This window comes from Emydura macquarii, unplaced genomic scaffold, assembly GCF_026122565.2.
Source record: "Emydura macquarii macquarii isolate MOO-44397 ecotype Brisbane River unplaced genomic scaffold, CSIRO-AGI_Emac_v2 contig_431, whole genome shotgun sequence".
Lineage (NCBI taxonomy): Eukaryota > Metazoa > Chordata > Testudines > Chelidae > Emydura > Emydura macquarii.
Genome location: NW_027130568.1, coordinates 10,853,447 through 10,876,026, shown reverse-complemented (window position 1 = coordinate 10,876,026; position 22,580 = coordinate 10,853,447). Strand labels below are relative to the sequence as shown.

The window sequence follows — 22,580 nt, the reverse complement described above, 5'->3', positions numbered from 1 at the left end:
GTAGACATGGCCCCCAAGAAGAAAAACCCAAAAGCACAAGAGTTAGTCATATGCTGGACTAGACGAGTCACTTGGTTCTCATGTATTGAAGGTCACCACAGAAAACAACTGGCAACGAGATTACATTGATCTTTCAGCACTTCTCCATAGGGAGACAACATCAGAAGTTAACATGATATAAAGGATTTAAAAACACAAGCACTCCAAAATCACTAGGCATTTGGGCCAAGATTTACAAGAACAGGAGTTATAATTAAGCTCCTACATCCATATTTAGGCACATAAATAACTGGCCTGATTTCAAAAGTGCTGAGCTTCCATTGATGTCAACAGACAAATAAAAGGAGAGCACTAATTTATGAGAGCACTATGTTTGAGAAGCACTTAGATTAGCAATTAAATATGAGGGCATCATTGAAATGTCATATGCTACTTATAAGGACTTGTCGTGGCAACACTATGAGGAGTCCTGCCTTACAACTGCACAGAATCCCGTCATGCCTGACTCTGAGTTTGACTTGAGCATATGATCTCTTCCACCCCAAAATATCTTCTCATAAAGACAATGGCTTCTTGATTGTTATGCAGATTCAGAGCCAGGGCCAAAATTCCTTAATACTAGTAAAGTGCTTTGAGGTCTTCAGATGCTGCAGAAGTAAAAAGTATTATAAGACAATGATGTCGGTCTCTTAACAAGGCACTGTTTTCACCCCACTTATGCTTGGAACCATGACTATTTCAAACATGTGTAACAGAACAGAGTACATACATTCCAGCCTCTGAAAGGAAAGACATTTTAGGGCAGAAAAGGGGTGGAATTGAGAGTCGATGATGGAAAAAGGTCCACACTCATGAATAAAATGTGTCATGTTCAGTTGAAATCGAGCTGCTTCATTACGTTGGATATGCTCAGTTATGCGCAGCTCACTTGCTTCTGCAGTTGCCATAATGCAGGCATTTGGATCAGGGGCTTTCATGTTGAAATGCAACATCAATTTAGCTTTTTGTCTTTTATCATACACCTGAGTATTTGGGATTGTTTTTCTTAGAAGATTCGTTTTATTTCTACAAGGCCATGCGCCAATGGGATGCCTGGTATCTTGTGCTGCTTTTGAGAGGATCAGCACTGAGGAATGGGAAAGGAGGTTGGGCTGCTTTGTGACCTTCTGTTACATGGATGTTGTTTTGCTCAGGCTGGCAACTGTTAGCCCATCAACCACAAATGCATGAGGAATGTGGCAGAAACCAATTATTTTCTTTAAAAAAATAAAATTATTCTGAAATAAATGGTATTGTAACTATTGAGTTTAACTTACCCTACCATTAGGAATCCCTGGTACAAAGGAACAGAGGCAAAATAGAAGACTGAAGAAAATACAGCCTTGAAAAAAAGAACACACATTTTAAAATTCAGTATTAGTCAATTACTTGTTTTTACTATACCTCTCCACCCAGTGCAGTGCACTACAGTAAGAGAAATTAAATTAAATTATTAATTTTAAAACTTTCACAATAAATATTTTTAAATATAATGGCATTTTGTGGGCATTATGGAAACACAAAGGTTTAAATACCTGCATAGTTGAAATAATAAGGCCCCTGTGCATGACAAATTGACCAAGTGCTGCTGATCTTTTGTAACTGTTGCGACCATGAACCATCAGCAGCCTGCCTATGTGTTTAAATTGTGTGATAGAAAAGTCAGCTGCCAAGGAAGCTTGTTTTCCCTCCTAAAGCAAAAACAAAATACAACATTTTAAAAATGTTAAATTCTATACAGAATAGGATCTAGAAAAGTAAAATGTGTCAACAGGTAAACAATAAAAAAATACAGATTTCAAAATTCTAATAAGCAACCAATTTGTAGCTGGAAAATTCACTCCTATTTCATCATCCAATTTTATCAGCATTGCAATTGTTTAATGTAAAAGATGCAAACTGCTGTATATTGAATATATCGAGCAGTCAGAGACAACTGGCACAGATAAGTACAATCACTCAAGCCTGTCTCTTTCAATGCAACATATGTATTTTACACAAAATAACCAATGGGGCTTCTGTTTTTCTTAATTGTTCCTATTTACAAGGTAAGAAAAAAAAAACCTGAAGCTAAGAAAATATGAATACATAAATTTTATTACATTTCTTTTAAATATGTAAACATTATTTACATTGTATTGAAAAGTGTGAACTATACCAATGCTCTCACTGTAAGCCTAACGCATAATTAATTACAATTTAAAAAGGAAGCTGCTAGAACAATATTGTTGAAATGACATGTAGGATAATTTACATGAAAATAGATAAGGTTACCTTGCCTTCGATTCCAATTCCACAGTCTGCTGCTTGGATCATGCTGACATCATTTCCTCCATCACCTGGAAAATGTCATTGCAACAGGCAGTTATTCATCCTTTTTCTTTCTCTTTAGGTCACCTTTTAATAGCGTGTATCATTAAATTCTTGGAATTCATGTGCAAGTGAAAACAAATGTAACTTCAGTGATCAAGATATTTTTGCTTACACATTTTAAAAAACCTGCTCTCTTAATGGATCATCTTTTACGGTAAAGAAGTTGTAATATTTGGAAGTTAAATGCTTTGAAATGTTGACCTGTAACCACATGGGTTTACTTTGAATTTATTTCTCACTGTTGCCATCTACTGACCAAATTTATCAAATTATTATTACTATGAATGAAACTAGGTCTGGCACTCACCTATTGCACATGTGCGTTTTCCGGTGTGGTGTTGTAACAGTTTCACAATGTGAGCTTTCTGGGTTGGTGAACACCGGCAACAAACTACAGCAGGGCACTGGCATGCCAGCTCTACAAATTCATGCTCATAGTACTTCAGACAAACCTATGGAAAGGGGTATATTTTATCCTATCTGATGTTCAGTTCTTAATCTTGTGAAGAACCATAGTACAGGCTCATTTCACTAATAAAAACACTTTAGGGTAAAGGAAATCCCTCCTCCTGCTATAGAGTTTTGCTTGAGTGACATCAACAAAACAGTTTTATCCAGATTCTCCGGATCTTGGCTTTATATTGTAAACTATCATGCTTATAGCTATTTCGTTAGGCTAACAGTAGAAACAAAATTTCAAATAGTCACAGTACCAAATCATATTGTATACACATTTCATTAATTTAAACCTGTCTTAAGCAACTGCCAAAGAACCATAAAATTTGGTTGTCTAGCAAAGGTGTTCTTGATTTATGGCTCAAACAAAACTGTACCGGCAACCCGGAGGAATTTTGAAAAACTTATTAAATAAATGAGGCTACGAACAACCCTTTCCTTTTCATATATTATTTTTGATAGAATCCCAGGTCTTACCTCCAGAGAATCCCCAGATATCACCAAGGCGCAGTCATGCTTCCTTCTAAAAGCATTAAGTTCTAAGTGAGCTTCTCCCCGACTGATTACCTTCAATAAAAACACACACTCAAAATTAAAAGATGTAATTGTTAAACATGTCTTAATGGAAATATCAGAAGATATTTAGAGAAACCAAAACCAGGAAGCACTAGTTATTCACTGTATCCCAGTGTGTGTAACACCCAGCAATGTGTGAAAGAATTGAGCTGTGAAATCAATCTTCAAACAGGAGGCAAATCTGTGCAAGCAATGCATTCAGTGCCTCACCAAAATGGATCAGGCTGCAAAATCATGCATATAAAAATCTCTTAAGAACTTTATGTGGGCTTGAGTCATTCAGATATATCTAGAATAATGTTATGGTCATATTAGTAGTTCCATTTGTTTGGAAATAGTTCTAAATTGAACTAAATAGTTCAAGAGGCACAGGAACACAATTACTGGTATTAGTCCTTTTTGGACTTTGTATTGAATACTTATGAAAACTTTTTCAACTGCAAAGAGTAGTTTGGATATGAATAAGCACCATGTAGCGAAATAACACACAAAACCCATAACGTACCTCTCCTGGGGATCAGAGAAATATCATTATAGAGTATTTTTATTCACATAATGTATCATAGTGTGGAATCAAATTTGTGAAATGCAACATGGGTTTAAAGTGTACACAGCAACATAAATTGGTAAAGAACCAAATTAAAATATACAAATTGCAAAATTTACAATATAACCAGATTAAAGTGTATATAATTTTAAATACAAAATGTTGAATTTCAAGTAGACTTTTTCTGAACTATCGTATACAAGATGCAGTTATTAGTCAAGAACAACATTTCTAAACTGATTTAACATGTGATTTGGGGTATCAACAGCAGCTGGCCAAATCAGATTTTAAATGGGTGAGCTTGAGCTGGTTTTTAAACTGGTTTGGGATAACATTTTCTTGGCCTATCACAGACAGAATCAGAGGCAGCCTGTCTTGGACCCGTCTTTCTCCAACTGTAGGAACTCTAGGTCTGGCTCCTGTCAGCAGTAAAAACTCCTTATGCTGGATTAATTGCATAAAGATCTGCAGGGGCATTATGATGCAACAACAACAAAATGCTCCAAAAACAACAAATATGGAACTCTCTCCTTCCTTTCTAAAAAAAGTGTGTTGAGAGAGGTTGAAGAGGTTGAAGAGAGAGGAAAGGAAAGCTCCTATTCTCTCTACCACTTGGGTGTGGGGCCCACTAACTGTGTCTAGCATTGCAGGAATTGAGAAGTGTCTTCATTCAGCACTCACTAATCAAACATGACTGTCTCGCTACAGTGCCACCTGTCGGTTAACAAAAAGAAAAAGATTTTACATCTGCAACATATCCATTTATTTCACCATAGAAACAAACAACATCTAAAAGCTTTAAGAATAAACTAAAAGGAGCTTTCACAAACCTAAAAGAATCCATCTTTTTTATAGAGTCTGAGTGGTAAACACTTTCTTTGTTAATTAATATTTGGAATATCAGTGATAACCGTTGTTAATGTGTCTTCTATCTAATACAGTGAGTTCTAGTAATTACTTTTTTACTATACAGGTAATATTATAAAAAGAGGCAAACATACCATATTTTTGTGATTTTTGAGGTTCCTTCAAGATTAATCATGTTTAACTTAATATTTATTTCAACTGTCGGTCAGGTTTAAATACTGTAAAATGCTAAAACAGTTTTCTTAAAATGGTTTTAAATTGCAGGTATGCACAAGATAGAAAATGCATTTATATAGAATTCTAACTAATTTAAAACTTCATGTATTCTAAATTAACAGTTCCAAGTTGATCTCTTATTACTAATCTAGGTAATGAAAATAAAAATCTAACTCAAACTAAATAGATTTTGTTCAGGAAGACTTAATTTGTAGTGTTACAACATGGAAAGGTCAACAAAAATTGATCTGAAGTTTTATCAGAAGCATTAATAATTTAATTGCAAATAGGAGTCTGCGGGGCCTAATTTGCCATTCTGATGCTTCAGAAGAAATTAAATTTACATGTAAATTATATTGAAATAATTGTTTCTGTAGGTGCAAGTGGTTCATTTAGCCCAAACAGACATTATGTCTGGTCACACAATCAATCAATCAAGACCTGGTGAATCCTTATTTTTGTCTGAATTCAATATAGTTGCTGTTATTAAAATATAACAGAATGTATATAAATACAAATATTCAGTTTGCATTTCTATTAATTTTCTTAAAGAGATAAATAATAAAATACAAGCATTTTATTTGAAAACTGTAGTACATTAACAATTCTGGTTTTCTTTTGATTTGAACCCTTGATCTGAAGCAATGAGTTTGGACTCTCACTTACATCAGTGTAATTCAGGAGTAACACAATGGAAGTCAAAGGAGTTATACTAGTGTAAAAGAAAGGGTTACTCACCTGGTGCAGTAACTGGTGTTCTTCGAGATGTGTGTCCCTGTGGATGCTCCACTTTAGGTGTCGTTATGTCCCACGGCCTCGATTGGAGATCTTCTCTGCAGTATTCGTTTGGGCCATGGGTGCAGCTCTTGCCTCTGATCAATAGCATAATGTTTTATAAAGGTATGAGCTGATGCCGATGTTGCAGCCTTGCATATGTCCATTATAGGAACATCGTTCAAGAAGGCTACAGATGTGGGTATTGCTCTTATGGAATGATTTCTGAGGGAACCTGTAAGCCCTTTTGTTCGTAGCATAAGTGAATGCATGTTGAAATCCACTTAGATAGTCTTTGGCTGGAGATGACCCTGCCCTTAGATCGCTCTGCTCCGCTAGTGACACGAACAATTTGTCTGACTTTCAAAATGGTTTCTTTCTTTCCATGTAGAAAGCTATGGCCCTCCTGATGTCCAGAGTTTGTAGTGCCGCCTCCTGTGGATTGGAATGCGGTTTTGGATAAAAGATAGGTAGGTGTATGGGTTGGTTAATATGGAAAAACAACACTACCTTTGGTAGGAATTTAGGGTGTGGTCTAAGAGTGAGTTTATCTTTGTGAAATATCATGTAGGCGAGATAAGCCATCAACACCCTAATCTCTCCTACTCATTGGGCAGATGTAATAGCAACCAAAAATGAAACCTTCATGGATATGTGGAGGAATGAACATGCTCCTAGAGGCTCAAATGGTCTAGTGATGGCTCTGAGTACTAAACTTAAATCCCATGATGGTGTGGGGGCACAAATGACTGGAAATACTCTTTGTAACCCCGCTACGGTCGGGTGAGAGAATACTGTCGTATAGTTTATTTTGTTGTGGAATACGGTGATCACCAATAGATGTACTCTTATGGAACTAACTGATAACCCTGATTTCTTTAGTTCCATTATATATTCGAGAATCATCCGAACAGAAGAAGAAGATGCGTCAATTCATCACTCTTCACACCATGATTGGAATCTATGCCATTTCTGCAGGTAAGTCTTCCTTGTTGTTAGCGTTCTGCTGTTTAATAATATCTATCTCACCTGTTCAGAGCATTGTAATTCTTCAGGACAGAACCACTTATTAGCCATGCTGTGAGGTGAAGTTTTCGTATCTCTGGATGATAAATTTGGCCCACATCCTGATAAAGGAGATCATGTCTCGGGGGAAGCATGATCGGTTTGTGTACTGACATACTCAGGAGATTGGAGAACCATGTTTGTCTCAGGCAGGCTGGTGTTGTTATCACAGTTGCCTTGTTGGCCTTGATTTTTTGCATGGTCTTGTACATCATTGGTATGGGTGGAAACATGTATGAAGTATGAAGGCATCTCCCATCAGTCCTGGTCCCAGTCCTACTCTCAAGCAGGAAAGGTGGCATTTGCGATTCTGTTTCGTGGCAAAGAGATCTATCATTGGATGTCCCCATTGGTGGAAAATTTCTTTGATGACTTTGTTGTTCAATTCCCACTCGCAATTTCGTGCGAAATATCTGCTTAGATTGTCCACAGTGATGTTTTGTTTGCCAGGCAGGTATGCCGCCGATATGTCAATATTGTGTTTTATACATCAATTCCATAGTCTCATTGATTCACTGCATATGGAGTGGGATCTTGCATCCCCCTGGCAGTTTATGTAGAATATGCATGCTATATTGTCTGTCATTTTTATTGATTTGTTCCTTATATGCAGTAGAAAGTGTCGGCAAGTGTTGCGCACTGCCTGAAGTTCTAATATGTTTATGTGAAGATAAGCTTCCGATTCTGACCATCTGTCCCGAACTGTATATTACTGCATGTGAGTGCCCCATCCTAGGAGTGAGGCATCGGTGTTGATCATAATTGCTGGTTTCTGGAAAAAATGACTTCCTGTCATCGTATTGTTTTCCTCAAGTCCACCATATCAGAGAGTCCTTTACCATGTGTGATATTGTTAAGACTGTGCAGGCTGTGTCTGTTCAGTCTGTATACCGAAGCGAGCCCTCCTTGGAGACATCACATGTGTAGACGTGCATGATGCACTACGAATGTCGTAGCTGCCATGTGACCCAAAAGCTGTAGGGCTACACGCGCTGTTACGGTATGGCTGTTCCTTACTAATGATATCAGGTCCATAATAGCTCTGAACCTTGGCATTGATAGTGATGCCCTGGCTATTGTTGAGTCCAAGGCCCCTCCTATAAATTCCAGACATTGAGTTGGATTTAAAGTGGACTTTTCGATATTTATCCTTAGTCTGAGTTTTTAAAATGTTTTTATGGCTTGATTGGTAGCTTGTTTGGCTAGGTTTTGGGTAGATGCCTTTATCAGACAGTCATCCAAGTATGGGAAAATGGTAATTCCCTGTTTCCTTAAACATGCTGTGAGCACTTTATAGAAGACTCTTGGTGCCGTGGAAAGGCCAAATGGTAGCACTCTATATTGGTAGAGTTTGCCAAAGACCGTAAATCTTAAGAAACGTCTGTGTGCCAGGTGGAGAGTAATATGAAAATACGCATCTTGTAGGTCGAAGGCTGAGAATCAGTCTCCCTGGTGCAGTGCTGGTATTATAGTCGTTAGAGTGACCTTTTTGAATTTTTGTTGCCTCATGAATTCGTTTAATGACCTGAGGTCTAATATAGGTCTCAATCCCCCACTCTTTTTGTGCTATGAAATAGTGGGAATAGAATCCTTTTCCAACTTGCTGAGGCGGTACATGTTCTATTGCCCCTATTTGTAGAATATGTTCTATTTCTTGTAGCAATACTTGCACTTGAGATGGGTCCCTGAAAAGGGACAGGGAAGAGTAGTGGGTGGGGGGAATGGATATGAATGGGACGCTGTATCCTGAGTTGATTATTTCCAAAACCCATTTGTCTGTTGTTATTGTTGACCAATTGGGATGGAACGGTCTCAAGCAGAATTCGAAATTTTTCTTTAGTGAGGCTGGAACTGCATGCTGATTGGGGTTTCTCAGACCCTCGACCAACTTCTCAAAACTGTTGCTTAGATAGTGTAGGTTGAGAAGTGGTACATGACTGTTGTGGATGTCTGTGTCATGATCTTTGTCTTCCCTTTTGAGGTTCGTACTGTTTATACTGGGGTTGGAAAGGATATTTACGAGCATAGGGCTGAAACCTGTGTGTTCTTTTTGTTCCAGGTATATATATGCCCAGTGTTCTGAGGGTCGCCCTGGAATCTTTCACTGAGTAGAGCACTTCATCCGTTTTCTCAGCAAAAAGCTGTCTTCTATTTTTGTCTGCAGCTCCCTCAGAAGACCTGCAAAATGAAGCCAGGAAGCCCTACGCATGACGATGGCTGTGGCTGTTGTCCTAGTCACGCTATCTGCCACATCTAAAGTGGCCTGCAGGGATGTCTGTGCTGCAAGGTGTCCTTCATTAATCAGTTTTTTAAATTGATCTCTTTTAGTGTCTGGGATGTCACTGGTAAATTGTGACTTCTCATAAATGTTGTGATCATAATAGATAGGAGTGCTGCATAATTAGAGACACTCATTAACAAAGTAGAGGATGAGTAGACTTTCCTGCCTAATAAATCAAGACGTTTCCAGTCCTTGTTGTGTGGTGTGTTTTTATAGTTCGTCTGCTTTCCTCTCTGATTAGCAGCATGTACCACAAGTGAGTTTGAAGGTGGGTGAGTGAATAAAAATTCCATTCCCTTGCTTGGAATGTAATATTTCCTATCATTCCTCTTGTTGGTAGGAGGAATGGTTGCCAGTGTCATCCACATATTATTAGCAGGGACATGGGAGCTAGTACGGTCTCTCATGCTCTCGAATGGGAGGACCAGGCATCCCAGCTATGCCATTGCCCGTTATATGGCATAGGAGGGGCAAACCATGGTGGACCATAGCAGGGATATGGCTTATATCCCCTATGGTAGGCATAATCAGGAAGTGGTAGTGAGGGTCTGGTAGGGGAGGGGTACTCAGACAAGAATTGAGCTTCCTCCGCATCACTATCATTGGACTGAGGAAGCGTATCAGTGAAAACGCCTCATCATGTGCAAAATGTATTGGAGACCCAGGGTGCCTTCTGATCTTGGAGATGAAAACTGCACAGGTTTTATGTGGTGATGTTTGCAGCATCTTTTGCCTGAAAGTGCTAGGGTAGGTGCCGTGGTTCCCATCAGTTCTGCGGTGGTAGACGGTGCCGAGGACGGAACTGCATCAGAGGTACATACGGTGAGTGGTGCGTCACTAACAGTCCGTGTTTTTCTGATCATTGGTGCCGCACTTGGTACCATACTGACTATTGGTGCCACAGCCTGCATATCATCTATTGCTGGGCTGTGATCAGTGTTGGTGCCAGCGTTGGTGCTGATGTGTCTCTTGGCACTGTACTTTTTCTTCAGCGCTGCTGAGTCTGGCGGTGCTAAAGTCGGTGCTGACCGTTGGTCAGGTGGTTTCCGCACTGTGTTTGCGGTGCTGTACTGGAAGAGGACAGGTTTTGAAAGTCACTCAACTTCTCACCAGCACGTTTTTGGTCCTTAGGTGGCACAGACCAAGTTGTACCTGAGGATCCTTTTGCCTCTTTGATACTCGGTTTGGGGGACAGCCTCTTAGGCAAATGTTTTCTTTTTTGCCACAGAGCTAGAATTAGGGGAAGAGGCCCTCTTCATTGGTGTTCGTTCTGCTTCAGGCTTGTCCGGTCCTGGGTCAGATGAAGGTCTGAGGGATTTTTCCATTACAATTAGCTTCAATCTCAGGTCTCTGTCCTTCCTGGCACTTGCTTTGAGATTTCTGCAGCGCGAAAACTTTTATGGCACATGGGTTTCGCCCAAGCAGCGTACACAGTGTCCATCGGACACTGGCATAGCCTCTCTACAAGAGGCACACCTTTTAAAACCAAGGGAACCTGGCATGTCTTATTACTATAAGCTCTGCTACTCGGAGAAAAGAAAAATAATTTTTGTTTTTGTTTTTAAAGAACAGACTAAATTAAACTTAACTATGACTAAACTATACTAACAACTAACTCTAAAAACTGTTCATGAGGAAAAGATTTCTGACTGCTGGTAATGCTCAGTCTCGTCCCCCGGATGGCTGAGAAGAAACTGAGGGGCTAGGGCTGCGCGCATGATAGAAGACGCGCCAATGGTGCCATGAGACAAGAGCTGCACACACATGGCCCGAGCGAATACTGCTGAGAAGATCTATGATTGAAGTTGTGGGATGCGACAACACCTGAAGTGGAGCACCCACAGGGACATCACTCGAAGAAGAACTGGTGCAATGGGACAACCAAGTCCTTTGTGAAACGTATGGAAGAAATATCTTTAATAATATATGTATGCTTTATAATCTTCAGTCTTTAAATAGTCAACAACTTGAAGTACAATTTATATGGAATTGCAATACAATGTCCACAATAATAGCACATCAACTCCTTTTAATTAATCCTATTACTATAAATATTGAATGAATGATTAACAGCTGGCCACTTATTATGCAACATTTATTTTATTCTCACTCTTATTTGATGAGTCCAATCTCAAAATATTATCTGAAACTATACTTACAGGTCTGAAAATATGAATATCTTGAGTTCTAGATACCAAGTGGGAACTTTTTGCAATACAAGTAGCTGTCTCCAGTTTATCACCTGTTAACATCCATATCTGCAAAAGAATGTTAGCGTTAATTCAGCTGAATGCTAAGCTCTGTTACCAAAAGCTGAAGGACATGCGTAGCTTTTTCAAATCTTCTCCTACTACCCTGCTGAACCTGATAACCACAAGGATGCACCGGCTGCACATCTTTAAACCAAAGAAATTAACTGACTCATTTTTACTATAGTTGCACACAAAGGGTGAGATTATAAGTGGTCCTGTAAGGCACAGTGCAGGTTTTGCAGGATAGGGGAAAAAGGAGGTGGGTGGGTTATGGAGGATTTAAGTCACTTTTGCACCTTCTCAATCCTAGGCTGTTCCAAGAGCTAGAGAGATTCCTGTGGCCTAAGTTACAGCTGTTTCTTGGGCTGCAGCACCACCCAGAATCTCTGGCACACAGCATGCTGGGGCTCTGCCCTCAACACATCCCTCCTGCCCTCACCCCATTTGGGCTCTCAAGGGGGTCCTTGGAAGGCAGCCATATGTTCATCTTCCACAATTTCTGTGTAGGAAGACTGCTCCCTCCTCACCAGATATAAGCTACTCTGGCCCTCTTATGTGGTATTAAGGGGCTGGAACGAGCATGAGGATTTCATCCAAAATATACTGCACACTATACAGTTATATGGGAAACCATGATTCCTGACCCAAGGAGCTTACATTTTTAAAGGCAAAAGAGTCAAAAAGTTAGGGGAAAGATACAAAGTACAAGTAAAATGGATAGGTTTAGGATTTGCATACATTTTGCTGGTTTTCTTTTGTTTGTTCATGTATACAACCTATCCCCCACTGCTCCTCAACTTAGCCACTGTCCGTTCTTCTTAACATATAAAACCATCCACCTAACCACTGAGGGGAAAGGACAGGAGGAGAGACAAAGGAGGGAAAGTCAGTATGGCGAGTGAGTTGGAGAGACTGTGATGCAGAAAGGAGGGAGGAGATTAAAGCAAAACAATCAGCAGAGAATAAAGGACTGTCCAGTGTTTTATTTCTGGCACCTAGGTGTTGTGAAGGAAGTCTCTGGTGGGAAGAAGGGACTACTGTGGCAGTGCAGTCCTCTCATGTGTACAGAGGGGAAGAGATGCCCCCTATTAGGATGTGTTGGATCTGTATGGTGACAAGGAGCCCTGCCCACACCTTAGGCCCTGCCCTGATAATGGCTCTAAGCCATTTGCCCACAGAGTGTCTTTAGGTCTGGCCCACCTCCAGGAGGTACTGTTCTTCCTATCCCAGTCCACATACTTTAGTTGGGATGGAATCTGTTGAAGCCTGGTATTCCCAGAATACACCGATACAGCCTACTAGACTGGAGTCACTGTGTGTGGAGCTACAAGGGGAAAAGAGCTGTTATCCCTTTGAGAGTCAGCTTCTCACAGTTTACGGGGCAGGGAGGAATAGCTGGAATGGGTGGGAGGCAAGGAGCTCCATGGAAGCCCACTGACTTCTGAGTAATAGAGGGGAGGGCATATAAGCCACTTCACACAGGACCAGCAGCTGAGATGCTCTGTAGTTCCTTAACAGCAGGTAGAAAACGAGTAACTGGTTCAAGCCGAAATCTGGCATAAAACAAGGGGACATGGCATCACCATCACTTTTCATCATGTTTTTAAAGTGGACGTTAAGAATGTTACATGAGTTGGAGGGCTTGACAGTGGATGATCAAAAGTTAAATTCCTTAGCTTATGTAGATGACACTGTACAACTGGCAGATGTTTGAATTAATGATGATACTCTTTGCTACTTTGGAAAAATTGGTGTAGACAACTTGGACTTTCAACAAATCTCAAGAAGATGAAATGGTTGCATCTTATAAAAAGGGACAACAGAAAAAGTGTTGAAATACAGCAGTGGCAAAGTCACAGAACAAGTAAAACCTTATGTGTCGCTAGGAATCTTATGTGTATGCTTTGAACGGTGCTGATGACGTAGAAGTTAATGAAGTTATGAACTTATAAACTTTGCATTTGGTACCAAAGTGAAAATTTATTAAATCAAAATATTAACAGTGTTACTCTATGGTCTGGACACAGACATCAGAGATATGTCTACACAGCATTTTGGAGTGAGTACAGCCCAGGTCAACAGACTCAGGCCAGCATGGCTCATGCTAGCACTCTAAAAACAGTTGTATACACAGTGCTTTGAAGTTGCAGCTCAAGATGGAGCTTGGATTTTGAAGCCCATCCCATCCCCCAGGCTTCAGAGTTCAAGCTTCAGCCTCAGCCGCAACTTCAAAATGCTATTTTTAAAGTGCTAGCAGGAGTTCTGCTAGCCTAGGTTTTTTGACCTGGGCTGGGAGGCTCTGTCCTGCTCACTCCAAAATGCTGCATAGACATACACCAGAAGGCTAGAGACAATAGAGATGTGAGTTGTTCAGAAGACGAACAGGTAAAATGCAATGACTTTAAGACAAACAAAGAAGCTAGATGAGTAAGAGGTGAAATCAGGGTATGGGATTGGCTGCAATCGAAAAGATGATGATAGTGAGGACTCTGTAGAACACAAATAGATGATAGGACGCCAAAGAAAAGAAAAGAACTGACAGTCTAATGTAGAGGCTGACCAGATACTAGATGATGGGACATAGTACACAGGGACATGACCAGGCTCGTCTTAACAGAGGAACAAGCCATGGACAGGAAGTAGTAGTAGTAGCAGCAGCTGCACTGTAGTCCAAAGAAAAACTCTGTATAACCAGAATACATTATTCCTATACATCTATTTCTCAGTATGCAAGATACTGCAATGATACCTAAGGTTATTGTAGGCATGCATTATTAATTCATCTGAGGTTTGTTTTTGTTTTGTTTTTTTTAAAACCAACAAAAATAAAATGGGCAATGCATCTGATTCAGTTTCACCAAGGCTGACTCTCCATATTTCTTTCTGTACAAAATTTCTTGGTACTTTTCTTCAGTGAGAGATAGTGTGACAAAGTCAGGCTGCAAAGCTGCAAGAGTGTGATAGGAGGCAAGTATGTTAGTCCTTGAATGATAAAAGCCCCTTTTCCCTATAAACTGAAATGGGGTTACCTCAGGTCAACTAGGGACCCTTAAGTCCAAGTAAGGGCTGCCTGAGACCTTTAAAAACTCCTCCTCTGGTGACAGAGGAGGAGAAACAAGCTGCTGCACAGCTAGTGGCAGCAATAGGCTTCTCAAGGGTGAAAGACTCCGTTCCTCCTCTACAGGGGAAACAACCAAACTGAATGCCTGTTTAGAAAGTGGATAGTTCAGTCTCCAGGCCTATTTGTCCTTTGCCTCTTTGTCGAGACTTCATATGAATGTGAATTAGTGCCAAATCTGACAATGGTTTTATGACGTGAACACCTAAGTAAGATCACTAACTTTTTAATATACATTCCAAACAGGACATTTTCATTGTAAAGATTGATAAGCATCAATGACAAAATAACAGATAAAGTCTTCTCTTCGCACAGGCTGCTGAAGAGGTGGACATTTAAAGGGAATCAAATATGTGGAGGGGAAGGGAGTTTGTGTGTTCTGCTTGCTGTTCACTGATATTTGTTTTAGTAATTTAAGCCAGAGACACCTAGAGCCTTGGGTAGGTGTCTCTTTTTTCTTCGGTATAAATGTAAATAAATAAATATATCTATTTGGAAAAAATATACAATTAGAACATCATGTTAACTGTCTTTTGGCAGTCTGTATTTAGTACCTTTATTCCAGCATTTCTTAGCATCTCCAGAGTTGGTCTAACATCAGCTTGTAGTTGATCCTCTACTCCAGTGAGGCACAGCAATTCCATTTCTCTCTCCAAGCTCTCCACAGCAGCAGCCACCTTGAGGGCTCTATCATGTATGCTTAACTTTGCTTGGTTATATCGATTCTGTTTGCACAAACACAAAACCCCAAGGCCCTTATTTTGGAGAGAGTTTGCTCCCACTCATAGAGAGAAAATAAATCTTCAGTTTGTCAGTGTTTGTTGACTCATGATGTAACATATTTCAATTTATCTAAATATCTTAAATCCAAGAACTAGCAATTATGAGAAGTAAAATCCACTGTTTAATCAACACATCAATATATCAGTGCAAGTTTCCTTGCACAACCCTTAGAGTGAATGATGGGAACACTTGATAAAAGGCAGGCCTCATGATACCTAAGAAGTGATTATCCTTGTCTTTCAGAACTAATAGGTTTTTGTGCTATACTGAGACTCTAGAATTAATTTACAATAGAACCTCTGATGCTGTATAGCAATAATCCAATGGTATAAATAAACAAAACTAAACAATGAAAGATTTTGTAGTAGTTGGTAAGGAATGCCAAAAACAGTGATAGATAGAATATCACAACATTTCTGTTTAAACACATTAGTTATTACCAATGTTTTAAATCAAAATTTGCTCCTCAAGTCATCTGAATAGAATACAAATAGTATTCCTTATAAAGTACTTTGCGTTACTTGAGCACAAGAGCTATGCCAAGAACACTGATTCCTCTATATTTTCCTACCTCAAAATCTTGATACTGTTCTTCTGTTAATGACTTTTTGGCAACCACCAAAGTGCGCAATCCTTCTCGTGCCATGTTGCCACACTGGATAGACAAAAGGAAAAAAAAAAAAGAATGCTGTAGGTATCATTAAAATAGCATGTTGTACTGTACTACAGACCAATGATAGGGCATGTGGTACCCATCTTTAAAAACAGGAACAAAAAGGACTCAGGGAATTACAGACTAGCCAGCCTCACTTCAATACTTGAATAGATATTGGAACAAATTATTAAACAATCAGTTTGCAAGCTCCTGGAGGATAATGGTGATAAGAAAAAGCCAACATGGATTTTTCAAGAAAAAATCTCAAGCCAAACTAAACTAATTTCCTTCTTTGACTAGGTTATTGCCTAGTGGATCAAGGGAAGCAGTAGATGTGATATATCTTGATTTTAGTAAGGCTTCTGACACAGTCCAATGTGGCACTCTTATGAACTAACTAGGGAAACGTGGCCTGGATGAAATTATTATAAGGTGAATGCACATCTGGTTGAAAAATCATAGTCAAACAATAGTTATCAGTGGTTTGCTGTCAATCTGGGGGGATATATCTAGGGATTGAGGGTGGGGGTTGTCTTGGGTCCAGTACTATTAATCATTTTCATTAGTGAGTTCAGTAATGGAGTGGAGAGTATGATAACATTTGTGGATAACACCAAACTGGGAGAAGTTGCAAGCGCTTTGGAGGACAGGATTAGAACTCAATAACACATTGATTAATTGGAGAATTGGTCTGAAATCAACAAGATGAAATTTAATAAAGGCAAGTGCAAAGTATTATACTTAGGAAGGAAAAAGCAAATGCAGAAATACAAAATTGGGGAATAGCTGGTGAGGCAGTATAATTACTGAAGAAGATCTGGGGATTGTAGAGGATCACAAATTGAGCCAACAGTATGATGCAGTTGCAAAAAAAGGTTAATATTCTGGGGTATATTAACAGGAGTGTTGTATGTAAAACACAGGAGATACTGATTCCACTCTATTTGACACTGATGAGGCCTCAGCTGGAAAACTGTTTCGAGTTTTGTATGCCACACTTAATTAAGATGTAGACAAATTGGAGAGAGTCCAGAGAAAGCAACAAAAACGTATAAAAAGTTTAGAAAACTTGACCTATGAGGAAAGGTTAAAAGAGTGTGCAAGGTTTAGTCTTGAGAAGAGAAGACTGAGGAGGAGTTTGATAACAGTCTTCAAATATGTTAAGGGTTATCATAAAGAGGATGGTGATCAACTGTTCTACATGTGGAATGAGGGTAGGACAAGGAGTAATTGGTTTAATCGGCAGCAAAGGAGATTTAGGTTAGATTATAGGAAAAAATTCTCACTATAAGGAAAGTTAAGTACTGGAACAGGTTACCTAGGGAGGCTGTGGAATCCCAGTCGTTAAATGTTTTCAAGGAAAGGCTAGACAAACACTTGTCAGGTATACTTGGCGTTGCCTCAGCATGGGAGGCTTGACTACATGACCTCTCAAAGTCTCTTCCAGCCCTACATTTCTATGATTTCCATAACAGCTCATCTGGTTTTCTAGTCCCTGCTAGATTAGTCTGGACATTAGGTAAAATGATGTCCAACTAGTATAGGGAGAAAGGAAAATTCAATGGAATTTGTGATATCAACACTCTGAAAGAGAACACATTTTGGATAAGCTATCCAGTTTGAGAAACTTCTTAAGCAGTACAAACTTCAAAATCAACTAAAAATGAACTAAACAAAAAGTGCAATGAGCAAGGAATGATATTTAGGACAAAAGTTAAGATTTGTTGGGAGGTGGAAGAACCATGGTTCGAATGAGGCTGCTGACTTTAGAAGACTAAATCTGGCATCATGAATAAAGATAAAGGAATCAATCTTCCCTTTACTGCACATTAGGCCTTCATCTACATTCTAAGAGAGCTAAAGTTCAGACTGTCATCTATGTCACCCTGAAGAAAGCCAGGAGGCTAAGTATGGCGTTACAGGTGGGTAATCTTTCTAAAACCACAACAAGTCCTATAGCTGCCCAGCTCCATATTAAGATAGTAAGATTGGTTTCTAATGTTCATACAATATAGTGGTTTTAACCCACTCCTTGATAACTCCTTGTCTCAAACATACCTTTTTTTTAGTCAAGCTGACACGCAAGTAATTTGGATCCAACATGGTTAAAGCATTTGATATTATGTCTCATGAAATCTTAGCTGAAAAGATGATTCAAATTGGCTTGAATAAGAATGCTATAGTGTACATAGAAAACTAGCTAAGAGGTTGTGATCTAAGTGGTAAAGTACTGAATTGGAGGATGGTGCTTAGTGAGATGTGCATGAATCTGTGTTAGAATAACGTACTGTTTCACATTTATATTCATGATTTATTGAGGATTTAAACAGCAAGCTAATGAAATTCACAGACAAAGAGGAGTTGTGAAACAGAAAAAAATATGAAATAATACAAATATACCCAGAGATTTTAGAAACAGCAGAAAATAAAATGTGATAATCTGTGAAAAATACAGACTAATGGACAAGTAGAGAAAAATCGTCCACAATGCAGATATTCAGTGGTAATGAGTAATATGGGAAGTAGTAATTCAGAAAGAGACTTAAGAGGAGTAATAGACAGCAAATTAAATATGAGTTTGTAACTGCATGACTTCAAAAAAGGCTAATGTAAAGGGCTAAAAATGTACACTTGGATAGATGAATATTAAAGGGTGAGTGATGGGGGACGACAACAGTTGTGAAGCATGCAAATACCAAGCAGGGAGAGTTTATTTCATGTGGTATGCACAAATATAATTAGAAGTAATAGGATTCATTTTATTTATTTTTAAAAAAATATAGTCTTAATATAAGGAAAATTTTCCTGACAGTATGCTATTTAGGCCAGTTTTTCCTCTATCTTTTGATAGTTAAGTGCCCCTTTAGGAAATTGAAACCAATTATGTCTCCTTCAACTCTGTCAAGTGTTGTTAAAGGTCTACCCAAAACAAGCAGTTAATCAGAGTAGATTGCATAGAACTTAATATATTTCCTCTTTTCTTACATGCTTTAATGGTCTATGAACTAGTTAACCATGTTGGCATTTTAAAATATCATAGTTTGTGTCTGAGTTAGCACCTATTGAAATGCATGGGGCAATTTACAACTCAGAGCTTTTGTTTCAGGTCCTCTGAAAATTCAGACTAACATTTTTTCATCCATAACACTTAGGTTAATTTTACAAGGTTTTCTTCATAACATAACAGCTAGAGACTCTGGAGGACAATTGAGATGCCTGTCCACACCCACACTGGCTAGTCCTGGGCTATAGAATAATCTCTCAAGGTATGTGATGGAATCTGCATCATTTGGCACTTCTATTACTAGACTGGACAAAGCAATAAAATATGTACTTCTACCTTAAAGACCATTTCCCTAAGACAATCCTGCAATGGCCCCAAGGAGACTGACCAAATGATTTAACCGATTTTCCCCCCCATTAGTAACTTTTAGCATTCTATTTTGGAGAGGGTCTACAGAGCAAAGGAAGGGAAGAAATGAGTTGTGTCACAATACTGCTGCATTCTCAGCTGAATAACAGTATCCAGAATCTGGGGACAGTATCCAGAATCTGGTTGTCCAAAGTCACATGGACCCACAACTGGGAGAACTCCAGTAGCCTTTCTTTTGTTATGTAGGGCTACCATGTACCTCTGCTCCTTCAAGCAGAGAAAACAATCGCTGCACGCACAATCTATATGCAATTCTAGGGATAAGAGAGCCTGTATGAAAATCTTCTTTGGTAAGGCTCTGACTCATCTGGCTGTTAAAATTCAAACGGGAGGTCCACAAATACAGAACAAACTCACAGAGCATTCCCTCTGCCTGTTCTGGTGGTAGAAATGCCTTGATGATGGACTACTCTTTTGCAGATGACTGGCTAGAGCAGGATAAAGAGGAAAAAAATTGTCTCTCAGCTAGACAGACTGCAGAACAGATTTTCAAATGATAAAATAAAAATTCAGGTTAAAAAAAAAGTTAGCTCAAAACTCTGCTCAGCACCACAGGGGTGTTTTTACTTACTCTGCACAAGAACAGAGCTGGATTTCTCTGGTGCAAATGACCTACCATAGTTATAAGTGACAGAAACTGAAATGAATTCTCCTTACTCCATCTGTTGGTAGAAGGTCATATTACACAGGCAGGAAGGATTGAGGAGAAGGTAAAATTATGGTTCAGATGGAATTTTCGCCGATGTATAGCTTTACCCCCAAGATGTAACTATGAGCTGAAAATTTTCATGCTTTTTTTCCTCAGCTCGGCCATCTACTTTCTTCCACCCATGAGGGGTTTAGGCCAGTTACCAAATTGCAGATAGAAAGCACTAGATGGGATTCATTTGAACCACCAGTGCATGATCCCTAATTGGCAGCAGGATCATATGCTGCTATTGAGCCCATATGAAGAGCTGAATATGTTACTTCGAAAGTTCTGCAGAGACATTTAAAACTGGATAGAACAAAGCACTAAACAATATATTGCCAAGCACGATATTGCTCTGGCAAGATGTACCACAGTAAATGGACTTACAGTCCCTCTCCCCCTCCATTACTAATAATCATGAATTTGTTCATAGTATTTACTCATCTGGAATAGCAAGAAACTGAATCAGAAAAAGAACCCTCACTTTGGTTTTCCCACATGATAACACAATATGCTATTGTTAGTTAGGTCACTTGGATTTTTCCAGCTAATCTTTTTAATAAGGAAAATTTCTTTTGACTGAAGTTTTAGAATTGATTAAACTAATCTTTTAGATGATTAAAGCATATACAATAGAACTAAGCAATGACTGTCAAGGAATTATGACTTATTTATAGAAAATGCATTTCTTGTGGATCAAACACTACACCCTAAAAGCAGTCTTTAAAAAAAAGCATAAAACAACTGTCTTAATGAAAAACAAGCCTGATGCTGCCTGTCTGGTGCAAAACACTTATTGATTTGACCTCATAATGTTAAATAAATTAAACAAGTATTTTACAATTAATTGTGTATCATTATCGCCAAAAGTAATTTTTATGACATTTTGCTAGGTCTTGAGGGAGTTTAATTTATTCAAGTCCCTGATTAAATCAAACTGCCCTGAAGCAGATATTGATTCATATTGCCAATACCATTATGAACATACATAGTGTGATCATTGTATTACCATATCGCCTATATGCAGGGTCAGATTAGGATGATTACTGGTGCTTAGTAAAGCAACACAGTGGAAAATATTTAAGCAGTTTTGAAATTTAGTCTGTGCAAATATATAACACACATGGAGCTAATATTAATATGAAAATTATGTTTATACACTCATGGTTAAGTGAATTTAATTTCATTTTGGCTACATCCATGAAAATATTTCAGGATTCTCAGCCAATTGTACAATTAACAGTAAAGAGATTAAGAGGTGCAATATATAGAATATTTCTCAAAAGCATTTGGGTTTTATGTGTACATTTGTTTTGGAAGGGACATTAAACAAATATATCTTTGCTCACTAATTGTTCAGTCAAACTGTTACCTTTGTGCCCCTTTCTGAGTTGTACAAAATTTGGAAACAATTGTAATTCCTTAAAACCTATTTGTGATATACTTAATTGCATTTCACAATCCATTATTGCTTTGATTCAGGATTTCCATTTCTGAACCTATTCCACTGACACCTGTGTTAAAGAAGACATTATGGTTTTTCCTTTTGTTCTTTGCAAATTTCAGTTATAAAATATTTTTTCATGACAAAATAAAGTACTCAGTCTTTTCTACTTAATTTTCTACTCAAGTCTCATGATATTTCTTACCTCTTCTTCTAACCAGTCATTGTACTGTACAATGGTGGACATTGCGACATCTGCACCTTTCATATAAAATGTGATTTCCCCAGTAGATTCATCCTGCAATTTTAGAAAAACAGCAGAAATATTTTGTCTGTATTGTTAATCAAAATGACTGTGTCTACAAAACAACCTGCTATACTTTAACACAGTAAAATAAATTTGAAGTAACCAATAGCGGTGACCATCCTTCTTTAACACATATATAGCACCTTTCATATGAAGTTCTCAAAGCACTTAACAAAAAGATAGGCAAATTTTATGACAATTTAATTAATTTGATCCATAAAAATATGCATATTTTAACCTGTAGGTGCTTATGAACAACTACAGTTCACAAACTGATAGAGCAAACTGACTGTTATATTTTACACACTGAGGGAAACTGAGGAAGAGAGGTGATGTCCTAAATTTTCAAAAAGTGATCTATAATTTTGGGGGTCTTAGCTTTTGGGTGCCTAACTTTACACACCTAAGGTCTGATTTACAGAGGTGCTGAACACTTACAATTCCAAATGAAGTCAATGAGAGATATAGGTGCTCAGTATCTTCGGAAATCAGTCCTTAAGAAGCTAAAATTTGGTTGCTCTAAAAACAGGCACCCAAAATTACAGATCACTTTTGAATTGTGGGCCTAAATGATTTGCCCAAGATCACAAAGTGGCATCAGTGGCAGATCAGAAATAAAGCCTGGATTTCTTAACTCCTAGACCCTGTTTGAACTACTGGAAGATTTTGCCTCTTTTGTGGTATACAAATATATTTCTGTATT

At 38.5% G+C, this 22,580-nt stretch overlaps 1 protein-coding gene across 3 annotated transcripts in view; it reads right to left on the bottom strand.

The window, feature by feature from the left end:
* ATP9B (ATPase phospholipid transporting 9B (putative)) overlaps positions 1-22,580 on the bottom strand; it is a 308,847-nt gene that overhangs the window by 21,671 nt on the left and 264,596 nt on the right. For all 3 annotated transcript variants that reach the window (XM_067537529.1, XM_067537530.1, XM_067537531.1), the window contains 9 exons: positions 21,776-21,868; positions 15,919-16,002; positions 15,119-15,289; positions 11,354-11,452; positions 3,346-3,435; positions 2,720-2,864; positions 2,314-2,378; positions 1,575-1,730; positions 1,317-1,381 (listed from right to left, as the gene is read on the bottom strand). In XM_067537529.1, the coding sequence (XP_067393630.1) occupies positions 1,317-1,381; positions 1,575-1,730; positions 2,314-2,378; positions 2,720-2,864; positions 3,346-3,435; positions 11,354-11,452; positions 15,119-15,289; positions 15,919-16,002; positions 21,776-21,868 (968 nt within the window). The remainder of the gene's footprint in view (positions 1-1,316; positions 1,382-1,574; positions 1,731-2,313; positions 2,379-2,719; positions 2,865-3,345; positions 3,436-11,353; positions 11,453-15,118; positions 15,290-15,918; positions 16,003-21,775; positions 21,869-22,580) is intronic.